The sequence below is a fragment of the Pongo pygmaeus genome, chromosome 19, assembly GCF_028885625.2.
Source record: "Pongo pygmaeus isolate AG05252 chromosome 19, NHGRI_mPonPyg2-v2.0_pri, whole genome shotgun sequence".
Taxonomy (NCBI): domain Eukaryota; kingdom Metazoa; phylum Chordata; class Mammalia; order Primates; family Hominidae; genus Pongo; species Pongo pygmaeus.
The window spans coordinates 48146682-48172016 of NC_072392.2; the positions used below are offsets into that span (position 1 = coordinate 48146682).

Here is a 25335-nt window from a genome sequence, read left to right on the forward strand (position 1 = left end):
TTCAGTGGAGTGCTTCCAAAGTTGATCCTCAGTTTAGAATTTTAGGGGTCTAAGAGAAGAGTGTTTTGTAAAGATCCTTATCATGGCTAAGCGCTTGTTAATTTTCATTTTAGGTAACAAGTCGATGGATTCCTCTCATAAATGAAAGAACAGACAAAGACAGCAGGTATTTTTTCCTCTCTCAAACTTTTTATAATTAAAAAGTTTAAAGCTTGCAGAAAAGGTACAAGAAGTAGTACATTGAACTTCCCTAAGTCCTTCACTTAAATTTACTAGGTAACATTTTGCCACATTTGCCTTATCTATCAGTTTTTCTGTCTGTTCATACACACACCCACATGCCTTTTTTGGGGGGACTCATTTGAGGCAGTAAATATACTTGAGAGCAAAGCAAGAGACAGAACTCTGATATCATAATGATTCACAACTTCAGACAGATTATTTTGGTCATAAATCTTACATTTCTCTTTCTCAAACTGCTGCTTGAAAAGTCTCAGTTTTATTTATTTATTTATTTATTTATTTATTTATTTATTTATTTTTGAGACAGAGTCTTGCTCTGTCGCCCAGGCTGGAGTATAGGGGCGCAATCTTGGCTCCTTGCAGCCTCCACCTCCCGGATTCGAGTGATTCTCATGCCTCAGTCTCCTGAGTAACTGGGACTACAGGCATGTACCACCATGCCTGGCTAATTTTCGTATTTTTTAGTACAGAGGGTTTCGCACATAGGTCAGTCTGGTCTCAAACTCATGACCTCAAATGATCTGCTCGCCTTGGCCTCCCAAAGTGCTGGGACTACAGGCATGAGCTACTGTGCCTGGCCTGAATCTTTTTAAATAGGAAAATCAGACTAATATCTATGTATTGTACACTTTTGGTCCTTTTCTCAATTTTTTAGATTTCTCTTTTAGTTGGACATTTTCGTGCCTTGAAACTCTAAAGATCTGGTTCTAAACATCTGACTATGGTCATTAACCCTCTGTCTTACATATTTTGGAAGGGAGACTGAGATGACATTATATGTGCTGTGAGCAATGCTGTGGCATTGTATGGCTTCTCTTTTATCATGGTTGAACTTTGTGATGATTTGACAAGGTGGAAAGGAAGGAATGACCCTTTAGAGCTGTGCTGTCCAATGCAGTAGGCTCTCGTCAGTTGTGGTGATTTAACTTTAAATTAATTAAAATTAATAAAACTAAAACTTGTTCCTCGGATACACTTAGCCACATTTCAAGTGCTCATAGCCACATGTGACTAATGGTTACAGTAATGGAGAGTAGAGATAAAGAGCATTTCCATCATCATAGAATGTTGTATTGGACAGGGCTGCCTTGGGGGATCCAATACCCATATGCTCCTAATATCTGCTTTTCTTGCTCTTGCTTGAGCCATTTCTAGGAGGGAATCTTTAAGAGAGGGCAGTTTTGCCAGGTGCGGTGGCTCACGCCTGTAATCCCCGCACTTTGGGAGGCCGAGGCAGGCGGATCACGAGGTCAGGAGATCGAGACCATCCTGGCTAACACGGTGAAACCCCGTCTCTACAAAAATACAAAAAAATTAGCTGGGTGTGGTGGCGGGCGCCTGTAGTCCCAGCTACTCGGGAGGCTGAGGCAGGAGAATGGCATGAACCCGGGAGGCAGAGCTTGCAGTGAGCCGAGATCACACCACTGCACTCCAGCCTGGGCAACAGAGCAAGACTCCGTCTCAAAAAAAAAAAAAAAAAAAAGAGAGGGCAGTTTTGCTAAGATCTATCAATCTATCAAGCACCAGCTTGGACCACTGAATTAAACAATTTTGGCTTTACCATGACAGCTTCCTAAGTAGCTGGAACTGCAAGTGCATGCCATCACACCTGGCTAATTTTTTTAAAACTTTTGTAGAAACAGGGTCTCACTATGTTATCCAGGATAGTCTTGAGCTCCTGGTCTCAAGCAGTCTTTCCGCCTTGGCCTCCCAAAGTGCTGAAATTACAGGTGTGAACCACTGATGCACACCTTCGGTTACAAACCACTACATTTTTGGAAACCCTCCTGGTTCTGTTAGGAATTTATATTTGGGCTATATGGTGGTCGGTCTTTTCAAGCATAATGGCACACCAAGGGTAGGTAAGCTAAATTCTTTCAAGTGCTTCTGTTGCAGTCTAGAGTTCCAGCAGGATGATTTGCTTTCCCTCCAAGCTCTCTTGCAGGATTCACAACAGTTCTCCACTAGGTTGGTCCTCCTTAATATCCCCATTAAGATTTTTCCCCACAGACTTATCAGATTTAACTTGTCTAAAACAAAATCTTTAATTCCCTGCCTACTCCCTGCCAAAAACAGAAACAAAAAATCATTCTCAATCTTCTGTAGCTTCTGAGATCTACCCATTTTTTTCCAGCCAAAACCTAAGTATTTTTCTTGGTTTCTGCTTTTCCCTCAGTCTTCACATCTAACCTATCAGCTGTTTCTGTCTTATAAAATATATCTGAAATTTGAATATTTTCCTTTTCATCTTTACTGTCACTGTCACTAGTCCAAGTTACTATTATATTTTTTAAAATTTTCACTAACAAATTTTTTAAAATTTTTAAATTTTTAAACATTTAACAAATTTTTAAAAATTTATTATAGTGAAAATTTTTAAACATTTAACAAATTTTTAAAAATTTGTTAGTGATAGTGAAAAAATGTAACATATACTGAGGTACATACCTGTTATCCAGCTTCAACAATTAATTCATGGCCAGTCTTGTTTCATCTATTACCCCTCCCATTGAGATCATTTTGAAGCAAATAGAGACATTATTTTCATGGTGTAAGTATTTCAGTATGTAGCTCTAAAAATCACTGCATTTAAAAATGTTAACCCCTTTCTTAGAATCTCTTTCAATGACTTCCCATTTTACACTAACAATAAAACCTACACTCCTTACTGCAGCTTGTAAGTCCTTATGTGTCTGACCTTTGATCCTCTTTCTAACCCCATTTTGTACTTTTTTCTCTTTACTCAGTACTCTGTAGCCATTCTGGCATTTTCCTGTTGTTTGGCCCCATCAGGATGTTTTTTCAGTTTGGGGCCTTTGCACATGCTGTTCCTTCCTCCTCACTTGCTCTTCCCTGACTCTACATGGCAGATTTCATCTTATCCTTCACCCCTTGGCTCAAATGTCACCTTTACATAGGGAGTTTTCCTTAATTACTATACATAACTAGCTCCTTCCCACTACTCTATCCCCCTGTTTATTTCCTGCATAGTACTTATTGAATTGGAAATTATTTTATTTGCTTATTGCTCATTTTCTGTTTTTCACTATTGGAATGGTCAGGTTTATAGATCTGCCCAGGCATGGTAGCTCATGCCTATAATCCCAATACTTTGGGAGGCCAGAAGTTTGAGACTAGCCTGGGCAATATAGCTAGACCCTTCTCTACAAAAAAAAAAATTTTTTTAATTTGCTGGATGTGGTGGCTTGTGCCTATAGTCCTAGCTACTAGGGAAGCTAGGGCAAGTGGATCACTTGAGCATAGGAATTTGAGGTTGCAGTGAGCTGTGATCCTGCCACTGCACTCCAGCCTGGACAACAGAGCTAGACCCTGTCTCAAGAAAACAAAAAACAAAACAGGATGGGTAGGGACCTTCTGTCTTGTGTCCTTAATACTTAGAGCAGTATGTGGCTTATAATAGGTGCTCAATAGATAACATGTTGCGTAAATACGTGCTATCTAGGGGGCTCGACGTGAGTGTAGAGGAAGGTTCATGTTGTTGAGAAGATTAAATAAAAGCTTTTTAGTTAGAATGGGTTATGATGTAAATTAAAATATAAATCTAATGTCTTTTGCCTTCCTTATTACAATGTGCCCTGTTTGTTTTAGGCTGCCTTTAATATTGGTTGGGAACAAATCTGATCTGGTGGAATATAGTAGTATGGAGACTATCCTTCCTATTATGAACCAGTATACAGAAATAGAAACCTGTGTGGAGGTATGCCTCATAATTTGATTTGAAAATTTATTTTTAATGAATTCTTACTAAATTGGGGTTTTAAATAGGGGGGACAATGTGGGATGGAATAAATTTCCTGCTCTTTGTGAAGTCACGTAAACCAAATAAAACAGAGAAGTTGGAGTTGGCCTCTGAGCTCTTTCTAGACATTCATGTTGTGATGTCCACAAAGATGCATTTTTCGTTTTTTTTCAAGGAATCTTTCCTTTGCCTTATGTTGATAGTTTGAAAATTGTTTTTAGCTCTCATAATTGATTTCAGAGTGTAAAATTTTAATTTTATTTTTTCAGTGTTCAGCGAAAAACCTGAAGAACATATCAGAGCTCTTTTATTATGCACAGAAAGCTGTTCTTCATCCTACAGGGCCCCTGTACTGCCCAGAGGAGAAGGAGGTAACAGGCTGTGTTTATAGGGGCTGGAATGTGTATGTAGTAACTCTAGTATGGTAGTGATTTTTAGTAACTCTTAAGTATTTGTGTAGAGATTAAACTGCTGAAATTTAAATTTATTGCTTATTAAATGATTACATTTTCCAGGTACTCTTGTTCAATGACATTCACATTAAATATTCGTAATATTTTCTACATCAATGGAATCTAATCAAGTACTGCTTCAGGAAGTGCCATTAAAACAAACAAGAATTGGCAACAATAACAACAAAAAAGTCCTCCAAAGACTTAGCTAATAGTCTTGTTTTGCTACTATAAAATCTACAAACTGAAAAACACACACAAATAAAAATCTTATATAGTTTTTTGACATAGGCACAATGTAATATAATGTGACTACTCCTTTTGTTTTTGTTTTTTTTCTTTTGAGACAGAATCTTGCTCTGTCTCAGAGTTTCGCTCTTGTTCCCCAGGCTGGAGTGCAATGGTGCGATCTCTGCGCACCACAACCTCTGCCTCCCGGGTTCAAGTGATTCTCCTGCCTCAGCCTTCCGAGTAGCTGGAATGATAGGCATGCGCCACTACACCCTACTAATTTTGTATTTTTAGTAGTTATGGGGTTTCTCCATGTTGGTCAGGCTGGTCTTGAACACCCAACCTCAGGTGATCCTCCTGCCTCAGCCTCCCAAAGTGCTGGAATTATAGGCATGAACCACTGCTCCTGGCCTATTCTCCTTTTTTTTGGGTCAGGACCTTAGTCTGTCGCCCAGGCTAGAGTGCAGTAGCGCAATCACGGCTCACTGCCCCCTCGACTTCCTGGCTTGAACGATCCTCCCACCTCAGCCTCCCAAATAGTTGGGATCACACGTGTGTGCCACCATACCCAGCTAATTTTTGTATTTTTAGTAGAAGATGGGGTTTCACCATGTTGCCCAGGTTGGTCTTAAACTCGTAGGCTCAAGCAATGCACCTGCCTTGGCCTCCCAAAGTGTTGGGATTACAGGTGTGAACCACCATGACCGGCCTTTTTTTTTTTTTAATTTAGAGACAAGATCTTACTTTGTGGCCCAGGCTGGAGCACAGTGGTGTGATCATAGCTCACTGTGGCCTCAAACTCCAAGGCTCAGGCCATCCTCCCACCTCAGCCTCCTGAGTAGTTGGGACTACAGGCACATGCCACTGTGCCCAGCTAGTTTTTAAATTTTCTTGTAAAGTCAGGATCTCACTTTGTTGCCCAGGCTGGTCTCAAACTCCTGGCTCAAGCAATTTTCCCATCTAGCCTCTCAGAGTGCTGGGATTACAGGCATGACCCAACACTCCTGGCCTGTTTTAAATTCTTTTGAGTACAAATAGTAGTTGAATTGCTGAGTCACATGGTAATTGTATATTTGACATACTGAGGAACCAGCAGCTATTTTACACAATGACTGGACCATTTTACATTCCCACCAGCAGTGTGTGAAGGTTCCAGTTTCTCCACATCTTTGCCACACTTGTTATTTTACTTTTCTTTTTTGGTTTATTATAGCCATCCTAGTAGATGTGGTTGGGATCTCATTGTTTTGATTTGCATTTCCCTGATGGCTAATGATGTTGTGTAATTTTTCATGTGCTTATTGGCCATCTTCTTTGGAGAAATGTCTATTGCCTATTCAAATTCCTTTCCTTTTTTTTTTTTTTTTTTTTTTTTTGAGACGGAGTCTCGCTTTGTTGCCCAGGCTGGAGTCCAGCGGCGCGATCTCGGCTCACTGCAAGCTCCACCTCCTGGGTTCACACCATTCTCCTGCCTCAGCCTCCCGAGTAGCTGGGACTACAGGCACCCACCACCACACCCGGCTAATTTTTTTTGTATTTTTAGTAGAGATGGGGTTTCACCATGTTAGCCAGGATGGTCTCGATCTCGTGACCTCATGATCTGCCCTCCTCGGCCTCCCAAAGTGCTGGGATTACAGGCGTGAGCCACCGCGCCCGGCCCCCATTTTTGTTTTAAAGAGACAGGGTCTCACCGTCATCCAGGCTGGAGTACAGTAGCATGATCATGGCTCACTGCAGCCTCAACCTCCTGGACTCAAGCAGTCCTCCCACTCAGCCTCCTAAGTAGCTGGGACTACAGGTGCATGCCACCACACAGCTAATTTTTCATTTTTTTTGTAAAGAGGGGGTCTCGCTGAGTTGCCCAAGGTGGTCTTGAACTTCTAGCCTCAAACAGTCCTCCTGCCCCAGCTTTCCGCGTAGCTGCCTTTGCCCATTTTTTAGTTGGGTTGTCTTTTTTTAAATTCTTGTTAAAGGTAATTTTTCTTTTAAGAAGCAGGGACCGGGTGCAGTGGCTCCCAGCACTTTGGGAGGCTGAGGCAGGGGGATCACTTGAAGCCAGGAGTTCGAGACCAGCGTGGCCAACGTGGCAAAACCTTGTCTCTACTAAAAATACAAAAGTTAGCCAGGCATATTGGCGCATACCTGTAATCCCAGCTACTCGGGAGGCTGAGGCACGAGAATCATTTGAATCTGGGAGGTGGAGGTTGCAGTGAGCTGAGATTGCACCACTGCACTCCAGCCTGGGCTACAGATTGAGACTCTGTCTCAAAAAAAAAAAAGAAACAAGTCCTTGCTATGTTGCCCAGGCTGGTGTTGAACTCCTGGCCTCCTCCTGCCTCAGCCTCCTGAGTAGCTGGGAATACAGGTGTGAGTCACCACACCACCACACCCAGCTTGAGGTGGTTGCTTTGATTCTGTTTGTCGGGAGAGGTATTGTTTTTAAGAATAAAAAGTTGCAGATATCTTTCAGGAAAAGTTTATAATATAAGTGAGTGGTTAGCAATGACTCATGGGCCATATTTGGCCTACCACCTATTTTCACACAGTCTGTACACTAAGGAAACATTTTATATTTTTATTTATTTATTTATTTATTTATTTGAGATGGAGTCTCGCTCTGTTGCCCACGTTGGAGTGCAGTGGTGGGATCTCAGCTCACTGGGTTCAGGTGATTCTCCTGCCTCAGCCTCCCAAGTAGCTGGGACTACAGGCATGTGCCACCACATCCAGCTAATTTTTGTATTTTTGGTAGAGATGGGGTTTCACCATGTTGGCCAGGCTGGTCTCAAACTCCTGACCTCAGGTGATCTGCCTGCCTTGGCCTTTCAAAGTGCAGGGATTACAGGCATGAACCACTGTGCTTGGCCATATATTTTTAAATGATTGAAAAAAGTCAAAAGAAATAATATTTTGTGATAGGTGAAAATATTACATTCAAATTTTATCATTTCATAAAAATAAAGTTTGATTGTAACATAGCCATGGTCATTCTTTTATGTTATCTGTGGCTGTTTGTGTGCTGCAAAGGCAAAGTTTAGTAGTTTCAGTAGAGCTTATATGTGCTACTCTCATCTCTTCTCACTGCTGCTGAGTGCACTACTAATTGCGCTGACACACTAGACAGCATTTCAGGTACTATGTATATCACTCTACCAGGACCTTTTATTTATATTCATTGCATACCCATCATGCCAAAGCATGAAAAGAATAATAAAGTGTTTTTTTTAGATGGGAAAGCAGATAAATATTCCAGGTTCAAATTACAGTTCCAGCATCATCTTTTTAGACCTTGATGCAAATGCAAAGGAAATTTCCATATTTCGTAATCCATTTAACTGTGCAATTGAGTTTCCATTAACCTTCAATTGGAATTGATTAATCTGCAGTGTAATGACACGCTAAAAGGCAAACATCAAGAAAATAATCAAATATAATTTTATAAATACCTTGTGCTCTATAAAGTCATAAGTTGTGGATATGTACCAGTATTGGCAATATATATTTGTGCAAAAAGACATTTTCAAAGATGGGACACGTAAAATCTCATTACAGATCAGCGTTAACATATAAACATTTGCAATTAATTTTCATGGTGGACAACACTAACTTTGAACCCCAACAAAGCAAAATGTTTTCCTTCCAAAAAGAATTTCATTCTGCATTAATCTGTATTGCAAAACTGTACTCAGTTATATTTTGAGTTTTGTCAAAAAAACTTTGTGGAAGTTTGATTTCTTTCTTACTATGTAAGTACCTACATGACATACTTGATTTTGCCTGTTGGCCCCAAAGCCTAAAATATTTGCTATGTGGCCCTTTACAGAAAATGTGCCAACTCCTGGTATAAATAATTAATTTGAGTTATCCCTTAATCTGATGCTAGTTTACTCTTATTCCTGTTTTACTTTTCCTTAGTTAGGATTCTTCTTTCTAATTTACTCCGAATCCAGTATTTCCCAAACTTACCTCATCATAGTAGTCACTAAGTGTTACTTGTTAAAAACATGGATTCCGGCCGGGCACAGTGGTTCACGCCTGTAATCCCAGCACTTTGGGAGGCCGAGGCAGGCAGATCACGAGGTGGGATATCGAGACCATCCTGGCTAACATGGTGAAACCCCGTCTCTACTAAAAATACAAAAAAATCAGCTGGGCATGGTGGCGGGCGCCTGTAGCCCTAGCTACTTAGGAGGCTGAGGCAGGAGAATGGCGTGAACCCAGGAGGTGGAGCTTGCAGTGAGCCGAGATCGTGCCACTGCACTCCAGCCTGGGTGACGGAGCGAGGAGACTCCACCTCAAGAAAAAAACAAAACAAAAAACAAAAAAACCCATAGATTCCATTCTGATTCAGCTAGGTGTTGTATTTATGGTAAAGGAAATTTGGAAAACAGTCTTAATACTATGGGAACTCTTACAAGAATTTACCTCTGAGGCCTTACTTAGCCTAGCAGTATATGAAATCCCCTCTATTAGTTTGTTCTCAGTTTTTTAATTGTTACTTTGTTCTCAGGCCTGTTATTAGTTCTGCTAATCTGTTAATCCCTCATCACCACCCCCATCCCACAAGAGTAAAATATCTACCACCATCTGTTACTCAATTCTTAGGTGGACCTGAGTGAGAGGTAAAATTTTCAACTTTTAAACTATACCTTGTTTTACACAAGTACAAACTTTAAATTGCCTATAACAGAATCTTTTATTTAGACAACAATAATATCTTTTCTTTTCTTTTCTTTTCTTTTTTTTTGAAGTGGAGTCTCACTCTGTCTCCCAGGATGGAGTGCAATGGCGCCATCTCAGCTTACTGCAACCTCCACCTCCCAGGTTCACATGATTCTCCCTGCTTCAGCCTCCCAAGTAGCTGGGATTACAGGGATGCACCACCATGCCTGGCTAATTTTTGTATTTTTAGTAGAGATGGGGTTTCATCATGTGAGCTAGTCTGGTGTCAAACTCCTGGCCTCAAGTAATCTGCCCGCCTTGGCTTCCCAAAGTGTGTGAGTCACCACGCCCAGCCAAATACCATAATTTTTTATAGCTTTATTAAGTAGAATTTTTAATACTTTTTAGTAGTCCTTTTTTGGTGTTACATTTTCAGGTGGTTAGTTTTTAAATATGACATTGGGCCAATACCTTAGAGCTCTTTAGCTTTGCATTTCAAGCTTTAATGAAAAGTGCATCGTTGGCCGGGCGCAATGGATCATGCCTGTAATCCCAGCACTTTGGGAGGCCGAGGCAGGCAGATCACGAGGTTAGGAGATCGAGACCATCTGGCTAACATGGTGAAACCCCGTCTCTACTAAAAATATGAAAAATTAGCTGGGCATGGTGGCACGCGCCTATAGACCCAGCTACTCGGGAGACTGAGGCAGGAGAATCGCTTGAACCTGGGAGGCAGAGGTTGCAGTGAGCCAAGATCACACCACTGTGCTCCAGCCTAGGCGACAGAGCAAGATTCTGTCTCAAAAAAAAAAGAAGAAAAGTGCATTGTTTATTTTTCTTAAAATTACTTTTTGAAAATGTACCCCTTTATTATGTGAGGAAAAATCACTTAGACAAAATAAAAGGTTATCTTTAGGTTCTGTTTTGTATATTCTTGCTGTTGTTTCTTTTGGAAACTTCAAATTGTTAAACTTTTTTAAAAGGAGAGTAAATAAAATATAACAATGTAGTTTTTATTAATCTTTAAAGACTAACATTAGGATCACATTTATAGAAGCATTATCTTACCATTCATTATTTTAAAGAATAAATCACGTGTGATTATAGATGTTATAGTCCATTTAGTACTCTTTTATAAGGGAAGCCCCATCAGATGCTTTCTTTTTTTTTGAGATGGAGTCTTTATTTGTCTCCCAGACTGGAGTGCAGTGATGGAATATCGGCTCACTGCAACCTCTGCCTCCCGGGTTCAAGCGATTCTCCTGCCTCAGCCTCCCAAGTACTGGGACTACAGGCACATGCCACCACACCCAGCTAACTTTTGTATTTTTAGTAGAGACAGGGTTTCGCCATGTTGGCCAGGCTGGTCTCGAACTCCTGATCTCAGGTGATCTGCACTCCTCGGCCTCCCAAAGTGCGGGATTATAAGTGTGAGCCACTGCGCCCAGCCTCAAATGCTTTCTAAATGTCTGACTTCTTTTTCTCATTTCTTTCTCTTTGTATCTTAAGCTTTATCTTTTTCTCACTATATCAAATTACTCTCCCAGAAACCCTATTTAAAACAAGAATAGAAGGGGTTAACTGTGTATGTTTGGGAGATAATTATTTTCTTTCCTGTTTTTTAAAGAATTTCTTTTCTGCGTTTGAGTTTGATAGCATGATCAAAGCTGTCATCATTACCATTTTGTAAGTTAATAAGTTTATCTTTCCTCACCTTGACATCTCATTTCTCTGATTTAGGTAGAACCATAAGAGATCTATCTCCAAGCTTAGACAAAATTCAAAGCTCTCCTTGAAGTTTTATTCTCAAAATTGTTGACAGTGATTACCCTATAGTGGTTATACAGTGTAGAAGCATGTGGGCCTTATTTTAAAATAGTCATATATTTATTCTATCCATGATGAATCATAAAACAAAAATGAAGGAAATTGTCAGAATATATTTCCAGCAGCATTAGTCATAAAAGTTTTAGAGTCACAAAAGGCAAAATTCTTTTTAAAGTATAAATAATTCTTATACTAGGAAGTTAGTAAAAATTTTTTACACTTATTAACCAGTGATAATTTTGTCACTTGTTTGTGAATAAGCATATTTTATTTCCCAGCTTTAACATACATACAGGGGAAAGATCAAAACAAATCTCATTCTGTTACCAGAAGGTTGATGGTCAGAAATCAGAAGTTGAGGGGAAAGTCCTTGGTAGTTTTAAAAGTCAGTTCATATCCTCTATGGAATGAGGGAAGATATAAATAAATAAACAGTTCTTCTTTCTGTGACTAGAAAAATGAATCCCTCCTAAAGATGAACTTCTCTTTTCCCTGTTCTTAGAGGATTTGTGGTCATGAGGGGAGAGCTTGACCATTCCAAATATCAGTCCCAGCAAATATTGCCTCATTTACTTAAAAAGGCTTGCATATAAAGTAAATGGCTTTGCTTTAGTTCATTTTTTCATGTTGGTTGTATTTGATATTATGTAAAAATAATCAGAATTATTCTCAGCATGGCTTATGAAAATCAGTTTAAATAATTAATTATTTCTTTTCTCAATGATTTATAGATGAAACCAGCTTGTATAAAAGCCCTTACTCGTATATTTAAAATATCTGATCAAGATAATGATGGTACTCTCAATGATGCTGAACTCAACTTCTTTCAGGTAATGGTCCTTTATTTCAGACATTTGCGTATCTTTTTTTGTTTTTTTTTTTTTTGCTGAAAGCTGTAAAATGTGTTAGCTTAAACAACAAGAACAGTATGTTACAAACATAAGTTTCTTTCTCATAAAACTATCTTTCACATCAACCTATATATGCCTAAACTCTCTTATGCCTCGGAATTGAGGGGATTTTGATAGCTTCATTTTATGGTATAAAGTGGGTGTGTTAAGGATGACTTGGAGTCTGAACTCTGAATCATTTTGCTTTCTTGGTTTTGAATAACATAGCTACACAAAGAGCCCTGTGTTTTAGAAACAGGATGGAGGGAGTTGGGAATGTTTCTTTCTAAGTATGACATGTTTTACTTTTTTTTTTTTTTTTTTGAGATAGAGTCTCGCTTTGTCACCCAGGCTGTAGTGCAATGGCGCGATCTCGGCTCACCGCAACCTCCATCTCCCGGGTTCAAGCGATTCTCCTGCCTCAGCCTCCCAAGTAGCTAGGACTACAGGCATGCGCCACCACACCCAGCTAATTTTTGTATTTTTAGTAGAGACAGGGTTTCACCATGTTGGCCAGGGTGGACTCGATCTCCTCATGATCCACCTGCCTCAGCCTCCCAAAGTGCTGGGATTACAGGCGTGAGCCACCGCACCCAGCCCATGTTTTACTTAAATAATACATTTAAAAAAGTGGTGACTATTCCTAATGTAGTATATGTTTCTTTGGTTGCAATTCGTGGATTTAATATTGCTTTGTAGATTATCATTTTATATTATTTGTGGTTTTAATGCTGGTTTATTTTTAAATATATTTTTATGTTTTTTGCTAGAGGATTTGTTTCAACACTCCATTAGCTCCTCAAGCTCTGGAGGATGTCAAGAATGTAGTCAGAAAACATATAAGTGATGGTGTGGCTGACAGTGGGTTGACCCTGAAAGGTGGGTAAATGGTATTTTTCCCCCTTTTGAAACTTAATATTTTCAAAATTTTGCAGAAGGTGAAGGTCTTTATTGCATTATTTATACTTTAAGGAAATGTTAATATTTACTAGTATGCCTCAAGTCTGATTTGGATATTTACGAGTTGGGAGGGACAGGCCATTGTTGGGGATTATCATCTTTACTACCAATATAAATTAGAGGTAGGGAAATTGGTTGGATCTCAAGGATACAGAGGTCCACCTGAGGGAAGGAGATATCTGGAACAAAAAAAAAGTATCTTAAAATTCTTCCTACTCATAAACAGCCTTTAAATAGTCATTATTTTTAGGGAATTTTGTCTGTGAGTCAAATTTACCAGTATAGAATGTTCCCTGGAGAATATATTATAGAGGCACAGTGAAGTTAATGAGATTGAAAACCAGAATTTTCCATGACAAAAATAAGCTCAAAGATCTGTAGAACACTACTCTCTTATAACTTTGTGCATGTCAGTATATTCCTTGAGATGCAATGTTGGCCATTTCCTCCAGTGCTCTCTCTTGCTGAGCTGGGTGTATATGTGAAACAATTCTGAAATCAGCTCTGTTTCATTGAGATACTTGTGAATTTTGTTTTGTTTTGAGCTTTACAATGCAAAGCTAACATCCGTATGTTCATGAATCTGGTTCTTGCCATTATGTTACATGCTTTTCTCCTATGTGACTCTGTACCCTTTATTTACTAATTTTCTTTATTTCAGGTTTTCTCTTTTTACACACACTTTTTATCCAGAGAGGGAGACACGAAACTACTTGGACTGTGCTTCGACGATTTGGTTATGATGATGACCTGGATTTGACACCTGAATATTTGTTCCCCCTGTATGTACCTTTGTTTTTTTTTTTGGTTTTTTGTTGTTGTTGTTTTTTAATTTTTTATTGAGACAGGATCTCACTATGTTTCCCAGGCTGGTCTTGAACTCCTGAGTCAAGTGATCCTCCCACCTTGGCCTCCCAAATTGCTGTGATTACAGGCATTGAGCCATGCCTGGTCACCTTTGGTTTTGTAATGATTTTACTTGCTAAATATTTTTAAGGTTGATTTAGCACACATAGGGAGGTAGGCTTCAAGCTAATTGGAAATATTTTAGAATTATAGCAGAGCTTTATAGCAGGGTGTCTCAACCTCAGCACTAGGCATTTTGGACCAGACAATTTTTTGTTGTGGATGTCCTGTGCAGTATAGGATGTTTACCACATCCGTAGATGTCAGTGACACTTCCAGTTGTGACAACCAAAACTGTTGAGAAATTGCCAAATGTGCCCTCTGAAGTGAAATTATCCCCAGTTGAGAACCACTGATTCCCTCATGGCTCAAACTTTTCCTCTTCTTGTGGAGACTACAAGTATCTTTTTTTGTTCATTTTACTGAGGAAGAAAAAATAAGATGCTAGACAACAAACTTGTTTTGAGAGTCAAGAGATCTCAGAAATATGTTGATTAACATTTTTCTTACATTGTTCTTCTCCCTCAGTTTTATAGCCTGTTCTTAGCTTAAGTTGAAGTAGGTATTTTCCTAAACGATTGGTCTATTTGTGGTTCTTTTTCTTTTTCTTTCTTTTTTTTTGAGACGGAGTCTCGCTCTGTCCCCCAGGCTGGAGTGCAGTGGCATGATCTCGGCTCACTGCAACCTCCCCACCGCGTTCAAGTGATTCTTCTGTCTCAGCTTCCCGAGTAGCTGGGAATACAGGCGCCCGCCACCACGCCCGGCTAATTTTTTGTATATTTAGTAGAGAAGGGGTTTTACTGTGTTAACCAGGATGGTCTCAATCTCCTGACCTCGTGTTCCATCCACCTCGGCCTCCCAAAGTGCTGGGATTACAGGCGTGAGCCACTGCACCCGGCCTTTTTTTTTTTTTTTTCCCTAAGAGACAAGGTCTCATTTTGGCTAGCTCACTGCAACCTCGAACTCCATGGCTCAAGCAGTCCTGCCACCTGAGCTTCCCAAATAGCTGGGACTATAGGTGTGCACCACAATGCCTGGCTTTTTTTTCTTTCTTTCTTTCTTTCTTTTCTTTTTTTTTGTAGAAAAGGGGTCTCACTATATTTCCTAGGCTGATCTTGAACTCCTGGCCTCAGATGATCCTCTTTCCTCAGCCTCCTAAGGTGCTGCGATTACAGGCATGAGCCACCATGCCTGGCCAGTTATTTTCCTTTGATAATGCTGTGTTTAAGTTCTGTTTGTTTAAAAATGGACCCAGTGCCATCCCCAAACAAGACCACCTTGTTGCAGGATCCCTCTTCTATACCCCAGGGAAGCGAGCTTTTCAGGGATGGTGACTTCCCAGGATCTGGCCTCAGAGTTTTCAATCATTCTTCATTTTTTCATTGGCACATTACCTTCATAGTGCTCTTTTATTTTAGCATAGCACCTTCAGCTGTCTATGTAATGATTCAGAAAGACTGTTGTTTTTTACTTCTCCATTATTGAGGAAGCAAAGTTCTTTCTGATTAGATTCCTAGTCCATTAATCAGTTCTAAATTGAAACTTCCTTTGACTAAGTTACTAAATCTTGGCTCAAGTTAATTTCCTAGATTTTTCAATAAATATATACTAAATGAATGAATTTGTTATAGGACTCTCTCATAAGGTTTTCTTTTCTGTGTCATTTATGTGAATAGATGAATTCTATGGGAGGCTACTTATTGCTTTCTTAAGTATGACAGTTAGGAAATTCCATGTCTCATGGCATTGTGGCTTACACTAATCATCTCTTTCAGTTTTTTTTATCGTCTTTGCCTTTAATTTTCTGCAAAATAACTCCCTGGAGCTACTACATGAATATCTCTATCCTTATGAAACCCTCTGCCTCTATCCTTCACATTACTGCTAGAATAGTGGATAAATAAATAAAAATTTGGCTCTGTCACTTCCCTTCAAGACACAGGATAAAACCCAAGCTGCTGTGTTTTTTTGTTTTTTTTTTTTTGTTTTTTTTTGAGACAGGGTCTTGCCCTGTCTGTCATCCAGGCTAGAATGCAGTGGTGTGACATGATCACAGCTCACTGTGGCCTCGGCCTCCTGGGCCCAAGCAATCATCCCACTTCAGCCTGCCAAGTAGCTGGGACTACAGGCACATGGCCACCATTCCCAGATAATTTTTAAATTTTTTGTAGAGATGAGGTCTCCCTGTGTTGCCCAGGCTGGTTTCTGTCTTCCAGGCTCAAGAAATCCTCCCGCGTCGACCTCCTAAAGTGCTGGGATTACAAGCATTAGCCACCACACCTGGTCTAAAATCCAAGCTTCTTAACATGGTTTGCAAGGTCATTCATGATCTGTTCTCCTCATGCACACTCCCTGCCTTCATTCTGGAAGTCAATACCAAACTATTTGTTGTCCACCAAGCATATGTTCTTTTCTACACCAGGCTTTTGTCCATGCTATTTTCACCTCTCTCCCTCTCACCCCAACCTAATTAATGCCTCTCATCCTTCAAGTCTCAATTCAGATGACACTGTTCCTCAGCAGTGTTGAGGTTTTCCCAGTCCCCAGGCCAGAGATGTTCCCTTTCATGTGGCTCCCTAGCATCCTCGGCTTGCACATACTTAGCTCCTGCCTCATTCTGTTGAAATGTCTTTGGGGGCCGGGTGCGGTGGCTCACACCTGTAATCCCAACACTTTGGGAGGCTGAGGCAGGTGAATCACGAGGTCAGGAGTTCGAGACCGGCCTAGCCAACATGGCAAAACCCCATCTCTACTAAAAATACAAAAAATTAGCTGGGTGTAGTGGCGGGCGCCTGTAATCCCAGTTATTCGGGAGGCTGAGGCAGGAGAATCGCTTGAACCTAGAAGGTGGAGGTTGCAGTGAGCCGAGATCGCGCCATTGCACTCCAGCCTTGGCAAGAGAGGGAGACTCCATCTCAAAAAAAAAAAAAAAAAGAAATGTCTTTGTGGTCCACCTCCCACTTGTTTGTGGTTCCTTAGAAGTGGGGAGCCTGTCTCATTTTTGTCTCCCTAGTACCTAGCTCAGTACATTTGCTTTTTTTTTTGAGATGGAGTCTCGCTCTGTCACCCAGGCTGGAGTGCAGTGGCACAATCTTGGCTCACTGCAACCTCCATCTCCTGGGTTCAATCACTTCTCCTGCCTCAGCTTCCCGAGTAGCTGGGATTACAGGTGCATGCCACCACACCCAGCTAATTGTCTTTTTCTTTTTTTTTTTTTTTTTTTTTTGAGACGGAGTCTCGCTCTGTCGCCCAGGCTGGAGTGCAGTGGCATGATCTCGACTCACTGCAAGCTCCGCCTCCCGGGTTCACCGACATTCTCCTGCCTCAGCCTCCCGAGTAGCTGGAACTACAGGTGTCCACCACCACGCCCAGCTAATTTTTTTTGTATTTTTAGTAGAGACGGGGTTTCACTGTGTTATCCAGGATGGTCTCGATCTCCTGACCTCGTGATCCGCCCGCCTCGGCCTCCCAAAATACTGGGATTACAGGCATGAGCCACTGTGCCTGGCCACACCCAGCTAATTTTCATATTTTTAGTAGGGACGGGGTTTTACCATGTTGGCCAGGCTGGTCTCGAACTCCTGACCTCAAATGATCCACCTGCCACAGCCTCCCAAAGTGCTGGGATTACAGGCATGAGCCACCATGCCCAGCCAGTACATTTGTTTTTTGTTTGTTTTTATGTTCGTTTGTTTGAGACAGGGTCTCATTCTATCACCCAGGCTAGAGTGCAGTGGCACAAACATGGCTCACTGCATCCTTAACCTCCCGGGTTTAACCTGTCCTCCTGCCTCAGCCTCCCCAGTAGCTGGGACTACAAGCATGTGCCACCATGCCTAGTTAATTTTTAAAATTTTTTGTAGAGATGGATTTCACTTTGTTGCCCAGGCTGGTCTTGAACTCCTGGGCTCAAGTGATCCTCCTTGCCTCGGTCTCCCAAAGTGCTGGGATTACAGGCATGAGTCACCATGCCCAGCACTCAGTGCATTTGGTTAATGTTTATTAAACGGAATTTAGGGTGGGTCCAAAAAGTCAAGTCAGGTAGGAATAACTTCTCTTTGCATCATTTTCAACTCATTACAATATTGGAATTAATATGAAGCTCATAAGTATGACTTAAAATTTGTAGGAAGAACAAACCCATGACAGGTAAATCAGTATTATTTGTAAATTTTTTATATTAACCTGCTTTTCTGATGTCTAAGAAAATGGGCCTGGTACAGTGGCTCATGCCTATAATCCCGACACTTACTGGGAAGCCAAGGTGGGTGGATTGCTTGAGCCCAGGAGTTTGAGCCAGCCTAGGCAACATGGTGAGACCCCATCTCTACAAAAATACAAAAATTAGCCAGGCATGGTAGTGTGCACCTGTGGTCCCAGCTACTCAAGAGGCTGAGATGGGTAGATTGATTGAGCCCAGGAGGTCGAGACTGCAGTGAGCTGTGATCGTGCCACTGCACTGTAGCCTGGGCAACAGAGTGAGACCCTGTCTGAATTTAAAAAAGAGAAAAAAAGAAAATGTTACTTTGGAACGAGCATTATTATGACTCTTCTGAAGAGTGTCAAAATCACTCCAGAGAGTTTCCTTGGGAAAGTCTAAATGATACCAAGTGAAGATATTCTTGTAAATGGTGTTACCTCACAAAAGACTTGTTGCAATTTTATATTAATTTCTTAAATTTTAAAATTTGATTAATGATTTATTTTACTCTTGAATTTTTTCAACAGGCTGAAAATACCTCCTGATTGCACTACTGAATTAAATCATCATGCATATTTGTTTCTCCAAAGCACCTTTGACAAGCATGATTTGGTAAGCCTTTAGCTGTAATTTTCCATAATATATAGTAAAATATTTTTCTATGGATGATATAACTCTGTTCCCTGAGCTATGAGACATGTATGTTACATAGCCAAAAACTGCTTAACCTCTTTAAGTTAAATTCGCAAAAATATTTTCTGCTGTTTACCTTTGTTGTTTTCTCAAGATGAAAATGTCTAATTTCTGATAGACTCTCTTATAGGTTTTCTTACATACATGTGAGGAATTTTCTTGATAAAATGTAAAATTTCTTGTCATTTATTAAGTAGTTTTAAAAAGCATAGCTTTACTAGATTGGAGGGCTTTTGAGTTGGGAATTATTATCTTAGATATCTAAACATTCTGTATCCTTGTGTTTCTTCAGGATAGAGACTGTGCTTTGTCACCTGATGAGCTTAAAGATTTATTTAAAGTTTTCCCTTACATACCTTGGGGGCCAGATGTGAATAACACAGTTTGTACCAATGAAAGAGGCTGGATAACCTACCAGGGATTCCTTTCCCAGTGGACGTGAGTATAGAGCTCACCTCTTTCCTCTAGAGTTACAAATAGTTTAAAATTATGGTGTATTACATTTGTCACTTTGTAAGCTTGTCAGGCCTTATGAAATGCTTCAATCATAATTGCCTCTAAGCAAGATTAGCTGCTGATATCTCTAAGATGAACTATAAATGTTCTATAAATTTATCAGGAAGGGATTGTTTTCTTTTGGATGATGTACAGGGAAAAAGTAGTAAGTCTTATATGAAAATTGAACTACATTTTAGCACTTTTTTGTTTGATTAAGGGAATTGGAAATGTCATTGCTATTGCACAATTCTTACTCTTTCAGGATATGGGGTGAAGCATATTTTACTTGACACTGAAGACTTTTTTTTTTTGTTATTGTTTGTTTTTAATGAACTCTTTTTTTTTTTTTTGAGATGGAGTCTCACTTTGTTGCCCAGGCTGGAGTGTAGTGGCGCGATCTTGGCTCACTGCAAACTCTGCCTCCTGGTTCAAGCCATTCTCCTGCCTCAGCCATGAGGTTCTTTCACTCAGCACATTGTGGACATTTTTCTGTATCAATAAGTATACTTTTATATATCTTAATGTTAAATAATGTCACAATATGGATGTTCTATAACTTATTTAACTATCCCATAATTATATATTTTTATCGTTTTCAGTTTTTTTTCTACTATCACTAGTATTCTGGTGAGGTCTGTTGTAGTTCAGTCTTCAGGTATAGCCTAAGGAGGTTGTTTTTTTTGGTTTGTTTTTAACTTGGAAGGTAGATCGCATAAAATATCCCCACTCTGTCTAGATTTTACCAGCCACTCACCACTTAGGTTTGTAGCCTTGGTGTTTCTGGGCAGATGGAGTAGAGAGAGGAATTACCCACCATTTTGCATTCTTCTCCCTTTCTTCTCTGCCTTAAGAATGGCAGTGTAGGGCCAGGCAACGTGGCTCATACCTATAATCCTAGCACTTTGGGAGGCCAAGGTGGATGGATCACTTGAGCTCAGGAGTTCGAGACCAGCCTAAGCAACATGGCGAAACCCTGTCTCTACTAAAAAATTTTTTTAAATTAAAAAAAAAATGAGCCAGGCTTGGAGGCACATGCCTGTAGTCCCAGATACTTGGGGAGCTGATACAGGAAGATCACTTGCACCCAGGGGGTCAAGGCTACAGTGAGCCGTGTTTGTGCCATTGCACTCTAGCGTGGATGACAAAGTAAGACCCTGTCTTTCAAAAAAAAAAAAAGAATGGCAGTGTAAGAAGAACTATGGTTGGGCACATAGGAAATTAAAGTAGTCTGGACAAAAATTATCTAGGTCTGGTGCATAAAATTTTTTTAGCTATTGGCTTTTTTTCCCATAAATATTCATTTAGGAACTTTTCACATTTTAAACTCTTTTCTTTCATAGACTCACGACTTATTTAGATGTACAGCGGTGCCTGGAGTATTTGGGCTATCTAGGCTATTCAATATTGACTGAGCAAGAGTCTCAAGCTTCAGCTATTACAGGTAAGTATCTAGATACTGTTCAGCTCATGATTAGAGATGTTTTTTAAGACTCCATTTTCAAATGTAACAAAGAGTAAGAATAAACTCATCTTCATTAGTCTTCCATCTACACTCTATTAGTTTTCCTTGTGATCAGATCATTTCTTTTGTGTTGAGGTGCTTGATTTTATTGTTTATGAAAAGAAAGAAAGAGTAGAGACTTTGCTTCAAGTCTACTCCCTGCGGTTACTCCACTGATGAAAATGAGGAAGAGCTGTGGGCATTAAAGGATTTACCAGTTGATCTTGCATTTTAATTTCCTTTAAACATTAAAAATAATGCGTATTAACTGTTTTCTGTATTAATACAGCTTTCACAAATCTTGTAAGCCAGGCATTCTTGCCAAGCAATGTCCACCACTTAAAGTAAACCATATGTATGGAAATAGCAAGTTAAGGAACTGATCATTTCAAGAGTTTCTTATATCCCTGTTGGTGGAAAATCTGCCATATCTTACAGGAAGCCCTAGCACAAGAAGACAGCCTTTCTTAAATTGACAGAGCAGGTACCCTTTAAAATACTTAACCAATTAGACAGTATTTAATTCAACTCTAGAGAATAAGAAAACAGTCACTAGCCAGCCATGAGGTTCTTTCACTCAGCACATTGTGGACATTTTTCTGTATCAATAGGTATACTTTTATATCTCTTAATGTTAAATAATGTGTCACAATATGGATGTTCTATAACTTATTTAACTATCCCATAATTATATATTTTTATCATTTTCGGTTTTTTTTCTACTATCACTAGTATCTCTGGTGAGGTCTGTTGTAGTTCAGTCTTCAGGTATAGCCTAAGGAGGTTGTTTTTGTTTGTTTGTTTGTTTGTTTGTTTGAGACGGAGTCTCTCTCTATCACCAGGCTGGAGTGCAGTGATGAGATCTCGACTCACTGCAACCTCCGCCTCCTGGGTTCAAGCGATTCACCTGCCTCAGCCTCCCAAGTAGCTGGGACTACAGGCGTGCACCACCATGCCCAGCTAATTTTTGTATTTTTAGTAGAGATGGGGTTTCACCATGTTGGCCAGGATGGTCTCAATCTCTTGACCTTGTGATCTGCCCCCCTTGGCCTCCCACAGTTCTGGGATTACAGGCGTGAGCCACTGCACCCGGCTCTAAGGAGGTCTCTTTACCTCAGGAAGGGATGCCTGCTGTCCTGATGATACAGCATTGTTTTGTGGCATGCCTCTTTTACAGTTTACATTTGAAAGGACGGCTAACCCCAAAGTGTGTGTCCCTTTCCGTTTTATGGATCCAGCTCCAAGAGAGTGCAGATTTGAAATAGCATCTTTTAGTTTATAATAAGTGACAGTTTATCACAGAAAAAAATTAGATGGAATATAATGTTGGCTATATTCTTAGTAATTTTCATTCATTTTTTCCTTATGAAAATATACTATTTTATGATGAAATAAATGTTTGGTTACTCAAAATTCACATTCCAGTCAACTTTCAGAAATGCATTTTTTCCACTAACTGGGGCCCTTCTGCATTCTGTGTACTTCATTCACATACAGCTTGGCTGTTGTACAATATGTTTGTTTATAGATCAGCTACTTCATAAAAATAATAAGCAGCAATGCCCCATTTTGCAAAAGGTGGAATGGAGGCTCAGTGAATCTAAGTGGTACATATTTAGTGGGTTTTTTTTATTATTATTATTTTTAGTAACAAGAGATAAAAAGATAGACCTGCAGAAAAAACAAACTCAAAGAAATGTGTTCAGATGTAATGTAATTGGAGTGAAAAACTGTGGGAAAAGTGGAGTTCTTCAGGCTCTTCTTGGAAGAAACTTAATGGTGAGAGTTCTCGTAAAATACAATTTTATCCAACAAATTTTTATAGTTACAAGTTTACATAATGTTTTCATAGCCATTGACCTTTTTAGATAATTATTAGAACTCAATGGCCTGTATTAGTCACGTACAGTCTAAATGTAACAATAATCCTGTTGAACTATCTTTATCTTTGTTTCATTGATATTAGCTATCATTTGTCTTTTTTTAACCAGTGTTTAAATGGGCATTAAATGACTACAGATGTGAAAGCACCTAACACAGTCCTTGGCATGAAGTAAATGCACAGTAAATAGTTTGAATATTGAATATTGATATCTAGTTCTTACTACTCCCTTGAGTAAGAAGAAGAAGAAGACATATTTCTTTTCTTCTTCTTCTTTTTTTTTTTTTTTTTTTTTGAGGCAAGGTGTTGCTCTGTTGCCCAGGCTGGAGTTCAGTGACGTGATCATGGCTCACTGCAGCCTCAACCACCTGGGCTTAGGTGATCCTCCCACCTCAGCCCCCGGAGCAGCTGGGACTACAGGCGTGAACCACCAGGCCCAGCTAATTTTTGTATTTTTAGTAGAGATGGGGTTTTGCCGTGTTGCCCAGGCTGGTCTTGAACTCCTGAGCTCAAGTGATCCTCCCACCTTGGCCTCCCAAAGTGCTGGGATTACAGGCATGTGCCACCACACCCTGCCGACATATTTCTAGATGGGTATTAATCTCGATCAGACCAAATTATAGTATAATGAAGATTGCCAGCAGGTGGCTCTAGAATATACTTTCAGTAATACGGATAGTTTCCTTCCTTTTTAGCTACTGCTTGTACTTTATGCAGAACAAATACATCTTTTATTTTAGGTCTTTAGAACTAAGAAACATAAAATCAATATCTCCTTTGTACTGATAAATAGTACACAGTGTAGGGAAGAATGCCCTTTTATTTATAACACACCTGCACATATACACAGAGGTGTTTGTGTATTGTTGAAAACTAGTTACTGCAGATATTGAGATTTTTGGTTCTGTTTTCAGAGGCAGAAGAAAATTCGTGAAGATCATAAATCCTACTATGCGATTAACACTGTTTATGTATATGGACAAGAGAAATACTTGTTGGTAAGAAATTCTGTGGCATACAAAAATTACTAATTATTGGGTACATTTTTAAATGACTCTTTGAAAACAAATTGGCTTCAATTGAATGACTCTATGTAGAACTTGTGTGTGATTTTTTTTTTTTTATTTAATTTTTTTTAGAGACACGGTCTCACTGTGTTGCCCTGGCGAGCTCTTGGGCTCAAGGGATCTCCCACCTCAGCCTCCCAAGGAGCTGGGACCGCAGGCATGTGCCACCATGCCAAGCTTGATTTTATTTTTTTTCATCTGGTTTATTCATTAGAATTTTAAGTCTTTTGGCTAGGCATGGTGGCTCACGCCTGTAATCCCAGCACTTTGGGAGGCCAAGGCGGGCGGATCACCTGAGGTCAGGAGTTTGAGACCAGCCTGACCAACATGGAGAAACCCCGTCTCTACTAAAAATACAAAATTAGCCGGGCATGGTGGTTCATGCCTGTAATCCCAGCTACTCGGGAGGCTGAGGCAGAAGAATCGCTTGAACCCAGGAGGTGGAGGTTGTGGTGAGCCAAGATAACGCCTGCCTGGGCAACAAGAGCGAAACTCCATCTCCAGAAAAAAAAAAAAAAAGAATTTTAAGTCTTTTTATCTATGTGATGATTACATAGGTTTAGATATAAATAAAAATTCATCATTTAAAAAAAATTTTTTTTTAAAATTAAGTTGGTACACTTAATTGTATGTTAGCTATACCACAATAAGAAAGTTGAAAAAAATGGGTCAGGCGTGGTGGCTCACGCCTGTAATCCCAACACTTTGGGAGACTGAGTCAGGTGGATCACCTGAGGTCAGGAGTTCGAGACCAGCCTGGCCAACATAGTGAAACCCTGTCTACTAAAAGTACAAAAATTAGCTGGGCATGGTGGCACGCGCCTGTAATCCCAGGTACTTAGGAGGCTGAGGCAGGAGAATCACTTGAACCTGGGAGGCAGAAGTTGCAGTGTGCCAAGATTGTGCCACTGCACTCCAGCCTGGGCAACAAAGTGAGACTCCATCTCAAAAAAAAAAAAAAAAAAAAAAGTTGAAAAAAACTGAACTCCCCTTTTACTTTCTTCTACTTCTATTTTTTTTTTTTTTAATTTTACTTTAAGTTCTGGGATACATGTGCAGGTTTGTTGCATACGTCAACCCATCATCTAGGTTTTAAGACCTGAGTGCATTAGGTATTTGTCCTAATGCTCTCTCCCTCCCCTTGCCCCTCACCCCCCGACAGGCCCCTGTGTGTGATGTTCCCCTCCCTGTGTCCATGTGTTCTCATTGTTCAACTCCCACACTTATGAGTGAGAACATGCAGTGTTTGGTTTTCTGTTCCTGTGTTAGTTTGCTGAGAATGACGGCTTCCAGTTTCATCCATGTCCCTGCAAAGGACATGAACTCATTCTTTATTTATGGCTGTATACTTCTGTTTTTTAAAAAAATTATTTCCTGTACTATTGACTAGAAATTAATATGAAAACCCTGCTAGTGCTTGGTATTTTATCTGTAATCTGAATCAAGTTTATTTAGCAGGGAAGGGAATATTTAACAAATATGTTAGCCTTAAAAATGTATAGGCTACTCTAGGCACACTGCCTATGGGTTAGCCCTGCTCTGCAAGGAGCAATAAAATCAAA

The 25335-nt window shown here is 39.9% G+C and overlaps 1 protein-coding gene across 10 annotated transcripts in view; it reads left to right on the top strand.

Moving 5' to 3' along the window:
• RHOT1 (ras homolog family member T1) overlaps positions 1-25335 on the top strand; it is an 83063-nt gene that overhangs the window by 37561 nt on the left and 20167 nt on the right. For all 10 annotated transcript variants that reach the window (XR_008495238.2, XR_008495239.2, XM_054459962.2 and 7 more), the window contains exons 6-16: positions 114-166; positions 3853-3961; positions 4273-4374; positions 11907-12005; positions 12836-12944; positions 13687-13807; positions 18660-18744; positions 19118-19263; positions 20664-20764; positions 22473-22603; positions 23621-23704. Coding sequence is in view for 8 of the 10 variants with exons in the window: in XM_054459962.2 (XP_054315937.1) it covers positions 114-166; positions 3853-3961; positions 4273-4374; positions 11907-12005; positions 12836-12944; positions 13687-13807; positions 18660-18744; positions 19118-19263; positions 20664-20764; positions 22473-22603; positions 23621-23704 (1140 nt within the window). In the remaining 2 variants the exon portion in view is untranslated. The remainder of the gene's footprint in view (positions 1-113; positions 167-3852; positions 3962-4272; positions 4375-11906; positions 12006-12835; positions 12945-13686; positions 13808-18659; positions 18745-19117; positions 19264-20663; positions 20765-22472; positions 22604-23620; positions 23705-25335) is intronic.